The sequence below is a fragment of the Salvia splendens genome, chromosome 17, assembly GCF_004379255.2.
Source record: "Salvia splendens isolate huo1 chromosome 17, SspV2, whole genome shotgun sequence".
Classification (NCBI taxonomy): Eukaryota; Viridiplantae; Streptophyta; class Magnoliopsida; order Lamiales; family Lamiaceae; genus Salvia; species Salvia splendens.
Window position 1 is genome coordinate 22692288 of NC_056048.1, and position 8739 is coordinate 22701026.

General features: G+C 35.5%; 1 protein-coding gene across 1 annotated transcript; it reads right to left on the reverse strand.

The window, feature by feature from the left end:
• Positions 1 to 250: 250 nt before the first annotated feature.
• LOC121774483 lies at positions 251 to 835 on the reverse strand. Its single transcript, XM_042171350.1, has one exon. The coding sequence runs from the start codon at positions 833 to 835 to the stop codon at positions 251 to 253; it is 585 nt and encodes a 194-aa protein (XP_042027284.1).
• Positions 836 to 8739: the final 7904 nt, after the last annotated feature.

Below are 8739 nucleotides of genomic sequence, written 5' to 3' on the forward strand. Positions count from 1 at the left end.
GCTAGCAAATTTTGACACACTAAGGAGATTTTTGATGTGATGATGGATTAGAGAAACTTAGTTATTGATTTGATGAACTTCCTCTGAATTGTGATTAAGGCTGAGGAGGAGCATAATTTTGCTCAAATATGTGCCAACATTTGGCTGCAGTGTGTCCTGGTTTGTCACATAATTGACAAACCACTTTGTTATTTCCTCTGCCAAAGCCTCGTCCTCCTCAACATTCTCTCTGATTTCTAGAGCCTCATCTTCATATTCCTGAATCAGATCTAGCATTGTATGGAGAAGTGAAGTCCCTCTTTTGATTTGGGTGTTGCATCAGATTCAGAACAGGCTGTGAGCCTTCTGTGTTGGAAGAGTGAGATCTCATGGTTTCCATTCTTGACACAAAAATGAGTAAGAAGGCAGTGGTATCTCTCAAGCTCCATGAATCGGATCTTGAGCTAATAGCACACACTGCTGGATCATATTCTTGTCCAAGACCTCCAAGAATGTGCATTACTTGTTCATCTTCAGAGATTCTGCACCGAACTGATCCAAGGAGATCAAAATAGCTCCTCATTTTTCCAATATACTCACTCATACTCAGTGAATCCTTCTTCAAATTTTGCATTTGTTGCCGATATTGCATAATCTTTGCAGTAGATCTACTGGCAAAGTTTGTTTCAAGAGCACTCCAGATGTCTCTTGATGATCTCAGGCCTACAACAAGACCTAAGGCTCCTTCTGATAGAGAAGAGAGCAGCCACGCAGTCACTCTTCTATCCTGTCTCTGCCATGAAATAAATTCCTCATTCATGGCAGATTCTCCTTCTTCTTCAGCCACAACTATCATCTAAGGTGGAGGTGTTTTATCACCATTTAGAAATCCTTCTAGCTCATATCCGTAAGCAGTGACATCAACTTGTTGTTGCCACATCAAGAAATTTGAATCAGTCAATTTCACTGATATTGGAGGCAACTGCCCATAGGTAGGCTGAGTTCCTTCTGTGTAATGCCTCCAAACGAACCACTGGAATTTGCCATTTTTGACAAGAAACAAAAAGAGAAGAAAAAGAGGAAGAGACAGGATCAAAGGAATCCCGCTCTGATACCATGAAAAGAACAACAAGAGCACATAATGGAGAAAGCAAGATTAAACATTGCTGCAAATCGGAAGCTCGAGCTATTGTTTCATTGATTGATTGCAGAATCCTCAAAGTGATGTTACATATATAAGGCAAAGGAAACATCTAGAACTCTACCAGAATCCATCCAGTACAAGTTAAAATAAGATTATAAAGTTAATCATAACAAACTCTGCTAATCTACTTCCTTCTTTAATCCCTTTAGCAACACGTCTCTCCAGGTACATTCGTGGTCCCACATCTTAGCTGTGAGCATGGGTACAGTCACGAACTGAGCTCGTGAGATGTTGGCTCGTGCGATGACAGCTTGCCGAGAGCTGTCACTTGCCTTTTTTTGCGTACGACTCTCAAGCTCATGCAATAAGGCTTGGTTGATCAAGCCACTGGTTTGGTTGATCAAGTCATCTCCTTCAACACGCTTGATCAAGCCACTGGTTTGGTTGATCAAGCCGTCTCCTTCAACACACTTGATCAAGCCATCGGTTTGGTTGATCAAGACATCTCCTTCAACACGCTTGATCAAGCCAATCTTCTTCTCATGCATCCCATCAATCTTGAGACTTCTAACAAACTTAACCGCTGTTTTCCGCAGCTTCTAGAGCCCAAAAGCATAACTGAGTTGTTACATACCTCAGTCACTGAACTTGATATTATATACTTCAACTTGCTGTAGTTGAAATCATGTAATTGGGAGATATAGGTGTAAACAAATAAAGGATCAACAATTCTGCTTCTGATGATGAATTTGGCTACCTCCGCTGGATTTTCCACGTCCATTTGATGCAGAAACGGTTTCTGCATCACCATTGCTGCTAATGCGGTTTCCTCTTCTTCGCCTTCGTCGTATTCCTCATCGTCTTCGACAGCAATGCCATCGTCTTCGGCAACATCTTCAAATTTCACGGAAGGAGGCGAGGATTCGCTCATCAACAATATATCCTCGTCGTATACGGGCTTATCATACACTGACATCGACATATATCATCATCGTATACGGGCTTATCGTACACCGGCATCAACAATATATCCTCGTCGTATACGGGCGTATCATACACAGACATCGATAATATATTCCTGTTACGATTCTTCGACGGTTCATCCGCATCTGATGATGTGAAGATTGAATCATGGTCGAAATCGCTCTGCTTGTTAAAGCCGCCGAAGTTTGAACTGGACTTTGGCTGGCCATTGCAGACGTCGTCGAATACTGGATCACCCATCAAACGACGCTCCGATGCAATAGACCTCTTTAGTTTGGATTTCTGACGACGCTCTTCCCGTCGTTGGAGGTCTCGAACCTGTCGTCGCAGATGACCGATCTCGATGTCGCGCTGGAGGTCTCGAACCTGTTGTCTCAGATAATCAATCTCGATGTTGCGCAGATCACGTTGTCGTGCAAGCTCTTCGTTTGGGAGATCTCCATGTCCCCCACCACGACCGCCGCCATGAGCATCGCCACGTCTGCCGCCATGTCTACGTTCAGCCATTGATAATCAACCTGGACCGTGATACCAAATGATGCAAATAAATGCAGAAACGTATGAGAGAATGACTGAACTGGTAAAAAGAACTCAAAGTATTGAGAACTTCAGAGTATAAAAACTCAATGTAAAAATAATATTCAAAAGTCTATCTTTTAAGTTCAACAATGTGACCTTTATATAGGCAAAGAGAAATCCTAAACTTATGGAAAATAAAGCTAGAAGGAAAATAAATAAAAAAATAAAAAAATAAGAAAACGTAGAAGAAAAAACAATTACTTCTAATATTTTTCCATCTAGTAATTATATTAACTATGAAATAAATAAAACCAAAAATATAACTCTTCCAATATAATACTGCATCAGAAGAGCTAAAAAAAAAATTGAAACTTCCATCTACATAGTAATTTGTCCATGGATGGATTTTGTGCTGGTCTGTAAGTAGAATTTAATCTATAGAGTATTATGTGTCCTATAGGGGTAATAAGTACATTAGTGAGTAGGCCTATGAGATGTGAACAATTTGTTATAGGTGTTCAATTCCCCAACAAGTGAGCAACTGTGTGGAAATAGGATAACAAATAGGATACATGAAACTAGCAATCCAAACCAAATTAGTAGTTCTTCCTTTTTTTTTGTGTTTATCTCAAGTTTTTGTCTTTTCGATCTAGTTTATTTATTTTACGCCAATCCTAAACCAAACGAATTTATGCTTCCTTTAGTTTGAATAGCATATTCAGCGACCCACGTCATTTTGGGTTCGATACCCAACACTCCCTCCGTCGCACTGTATGCGATTGATTTCTTTTCGATCATTGTTTTGGAAAAATGATACTCCATCCGTCCCACAAGAATATAGACTCTTTCCTTTTTAGTCCGTCCCACAAGAATATGCACTTTCTAATTTTGAAAGTCTTTTCTCTCTAACGAGGTGAGATTCATTCTCCACTAACAATACTTTATTGACTTTTTCTCTCTACCTCTCTTTTACTTTACCAATTTTGCATTAAAACTAGTGCCGAACCAAAAGTGCATATTCTTTGGGGACGGAGGGAGAAATAAATACTACATCTGTCCCATAAAAATATATGCATTTGAAATGACACGGGAACTAAGGCGATAAAGTAAGAAAGATGATGAGAATGATATTTAAAGTATTGTTAGTGGGACCCACATTATTATTAGTGTAACAGTGTTTAATGGTGGACCCTAGTGATATAAGTTGTAAATAAATAATGTATATATGTAATGAGTTCTGGATAATAGTTATTTAGGGTTTAAGGACAAAAAGAAATGGAGAGTGTAGATATTTTTATGGGACGGATGGAGTAGTTAAAGGGAATAGAATACAAAACAAGAGAGAATATTGTAGAGGATCTCCACTTTGACTATTTAGGAGTATATTTTTCCAAAACAATGATCAAAAAGAAATTGTCACATGTGAGATAGAAGGAGTATATCTTTGAATGTCTATTGTCTTGCAGATGGTTCTGTTTTTAGGATTTTTAGTTTGATTGTGTGCAATTGAACTATTTGTACCCTAAAATTTACAACACAAGACGACAAGGAAGGCTACTAAGACGACATTTTCCTCCACTTGTGGGACACCTATCTTTGCAAAATCCGATCGTGAATGGTGTGAATCCTGTCTTTTCCAGTAATCAAAATATTTGTTTGTGGTTTAGGGGAATCACATAAATTTCAGGAACTCTCACGTGCTGTAAAAACGGGGGAATCACATATAGAAGGTTTACCGAAGTATTGTTAGGACAAATATTTAATTTAGGGATGTCAATTGGGCTAACCCACTCAGGTTCGGGCCAATCCGCTCAGGTTGTCGGATTATTTGGGTGCGGGTTATTCGGGTTGTGAATTTTTCGGGTTATAAATTTTCGGCCCTAACCCTAAATCTTCGGGTTTCGAGCTAACACACTGGCTATTTGGATCAAAAGTGATCTTGCGCGTTACTTTCTATCAAATCCAATATTCTAACTTATAAAAAAATAGATTATCGCAAATAATAAAGTATTATCAAAGTAATCAAGAGAAAGAAAATAATAGCAATTGAAAATTGAAACAAAATACATAATAAACATAATGTGAATCTGACTACAGTTAAATGGAAATCGTGCATTTCAAAGGAGTTGAATGACATCCTTAATTGCATACCCAAAAAATAAATTCTAACTTTCAATTTGAGAGAGAAGACATAATTATCATATCTACTTCATATCAATGCGCGTTTAATATTGATATTACCATATATACATCATATAAGTATATAACCCAAAATTTTAATTATATATTTATTTTAAATGCCCAACCCATGGGCTAACCCACAATCCACCCGTTCCAGCCCGCATAACCCGTCGACCCGAACGGGTCAGCTCGTGTAGCCCTATTCTGCATTTGGGTTTCAATTTTCCGGACCTAACCCTATAATTTTATCGGGTTATTCAGGTCGACCCGAGGGTTTCGAGCTAGATTGACATCTCTAATTTAATTCTATAAGTAATAAACATCACTAGAAAATTGGCTTTTTATGACACCTTAAAATGCCACTAGAAATATATTAACATTACACTTCATCTATAGTTGCACTTGTACCAAATGTGATGTAAGTCTGTGTAACGATAGATAATATGTAATACAAGAGCGCCTATTACCACACCTAAGAATGACATGGCCTGTCATGTCATATGACACTTATAAGTGTGGCAAAATGTAGACCAAGACTACACTTATCTCATTCCTAGAAAATTTGCAATTGACTCCTTTAAGTATTTATAAATATAGTTTCGCCCCTAAGTCTTTGGTATATACATCTTCTACCTAAAATTATTATTAATTATATTTTAATCCTTTCAATTATTTATAATTTATCGCTGTCCCAAATAACACAAATATTTACATTCTCACTTCCAAGAATTAATCAATTAAATACAATATTAACTAGTATGTAAAACAATCAATCAAATACAAAAATTTTAATTAAAATATTACATAATACTTTCAATAAAATCATAGTATACAATTTTAAAATGAGAACTATAGAAAATGTTCTAGATAACTACAAAATTTATCTAGTATTTTCAATTTTCCTCTGAGCTCCTTATATTAACTTCACATTACATTTCTTGATTAACTTCATCTTCATAAGAACTTCATTTAATCATGTTAAGATAAAATAAACACACTATATTATTTAAGATAAACAATACAAAGTCATAACAAAATCTAAGATGATAAAAGGAAATATTAATTTCTAAATCAAAGTACTCCACTATAGAAGACATAAAATAAGTTAAGTAATTTCTTACCAGTTTTCTCACCACTGGAACTCCAAACCTAAACTTAATTGATCTAAAATATGACACAAAAATAAATATACTTTGAGAGGTTGAGCAACAATAGCTTCTGTAACTTGTAGCATATATTGGCCATGTTCACATAATGTTTAAAAATTTTAATTTTAGCCTCTAACAAAAAAGTTCTCATATTCAAACGCTACAAAGAACTCTAACCTTCTCAACTATCAAATAGCTCTAGCTATCAAGTCCCCAAGTTCCAACAATTTCTTTTCCTAGATATATTCATTTGCAATCTATCAAAGATGAAATTGAATCAAGTACTTTCAACACTTACACTCACGAAATAAGATATAATATGCTTTTGCTTCCTAATACCATCTCTCAGAATTCTCATCTTGCAACTCCTCCTACCCAAGTTGCAAACCTGCAATTACTCGAGAGCATGGTAGAGCAAAACATATACTACAAAGCATTGTAGAGCATTGTAGTAAGTAGTATCTATTTTACAAATGATATATATGAAACATTACAAGATAGAAAATCATCAAATAAAACATAAACAAGTAGAAAATTTAAATTGGTCAGACGATTCTGCCTCTCATATTCATTGTGTGGTACCAACAAAGTAGTATCCGTCCTCCATCGGTCATAAATCTTAATCTTAGGAGTGAATTAATTCGTTTTCCATGATTTCTTTTTCATGCTTCTAGGTTGTAAGTTTTTACACAGCCCCATTGATTTTTTCCTCCAAGATTTAACTCAATCCCCACTTCGTTGTCCTTTCTAGTGTTACCATTCAACACATTTAACCTTGATTTACCTAATATGAGAGGCAATTCTTTTCAATTTTGCTTCAATTTATTCCTTCTTGTTTCCACTCAATACGACCCAAAAGTTCACATACGACTCCAACTCGAACAACACAATGTTTCATCGAATTATATGATTCAACACAAATTTTCTTCAGACAACAACCCAAAATTGAAACATTTAGATTCACAAACAAACAACATTTCAACACATAGAATAAACCTCAATTGGAATAAAGGGGCGGCGGACTAGCTAGTAGCCTGGGCAGCGACGAGGTCGGTAACTGGCTTGTGGTGGTGAGAAGCGACATTTCAGAACTGGGCGACGGCGGTTGGGCGGAGGCGGCGTGGAGTGGGGCGGTGAAATTTGGGGGAAATGAGAAATTTGGGAAGACGTGGATTTGTGAGGCAGGTTAAATGGAAAAATGTACAGTAAGTAAATTTATTTTTTATAATATGATTATATTTAATTATAAAATTAGAAGTGCCATGAAATGAGTCTCTTTATTACACTTATTTCGAAATGTGGTATCACTGTTTGATATAAACGTGATAAAAGGTTGATGTAGTGATAGATGAACAATAATCACAACTTTAATGAAGTGTCATAAAGAAAGTGTGATGAAAAGCTATTTTTCTAGTAGTGAAATTATCCAACCTTTTAGTTCGTTGCATTTTTAGGCTTATTGAATAATTTTCTCGTTAAAATCTCATTCAGTATAATAACTAGGGCTGAAGTATTAATATATATACTTAAAACTTGGTCGTAAATATCATATAATTAATGTTATTGATGATTTCTCACAAATCGTAAAATCGAAACTGACCTGAGTAAATTAAAGCTGAAGTATTAATATACCAATAGGATAGTGATAAAATGCAAACTTATATATTGTACAAACTCCAAACTTTTCAACATAGTATCAACACAACATCAATACAATATCAACACAGTGTAAAATTTCAAGATTTTGATGTTAACACAATGTTAATACAATGTCAACACAATATCAACACAATGTCAACTGTTGACATTGTGTTGACATTTTTTGTTGCTGCTATTTTGTTATCTGTTGATATTTTCTAACTGTCCAGATCATAGTTTAGAGTTTGTACAATATATAGAGTTTGCATTTGATAACATTCCTATACCAATATATATATAGAAGAATTTGTATTGAATATATAATTAAAAAAATAACCATCTAATTTGTTGTATTGCTCGTGCATCAATAAATTATCTTTAAACTCCACACTTTGCTTTAAGATTTGAGAGTAAAGTTAAATTCTACCAATTACTATATGAAAGAGTTTAATTTTAAAATCTATCTATGTAAACATATCATGGATAAAATAATAATCTCTCTGTCTTTAAAAGTGTGAACATTTAGTTTGATATAAGTTTTAATTTATAATTGGTAAGTAAGAGAAAGAGATAAAGGATAGTGCAAGTAGTATTAGTGGAGAGTGGACTCCACATCATCAGTAGTATAGTGTAATGGTATAAGTTGTAAATAAAATAATATGTAGAGGTGATGTATTGTTTAACTATTCGAAAATTAGAAAGTTCATACTTTTCAAGGATGGACTAATAAGGAAATATTTCATACTTTTGAGGGATGGAGGTATAGGTGCCTGCGGTTTCGAAACCGGATGTTACGGTTTCGGAACGGGCATACGGTTTCGAAACCGCCCGTTCCGGTTTTAGAAATTACCAAATCGGAACCGAACCGCGAGGGTGTTTTGTTGTTCCGGTACGATTTCGGTTTAGAAATTTTTGAATCTAAACCGAATCACGGTTCTAAAATCGACGATTTCGGTTCGAGTAAATTATCATGATTCCGGTTCGAAACCGTAACTGCCGGTTACGGTTTTGCGATTAACCGCCAGAACCATAAACGTTGGGCACTTGTAGATGGAGGGAGTACTAAAGTATATTGTAACACCCCGACCCTTTGCAACCTTTATTTGTTCTCAAAATGACGTTAAACTTTTCAAGCTGTTTATTTTT

What these genes read in the sequence shown, in the direction of transcription:
- LOC121774483 (XM_042171350.1), bottom strand. Translation starts at nt 835, where the DNA reads ATGATAGTTGTGGCTGAAGAAGAAGGAGAATCTGCCATGAATGAGGAA.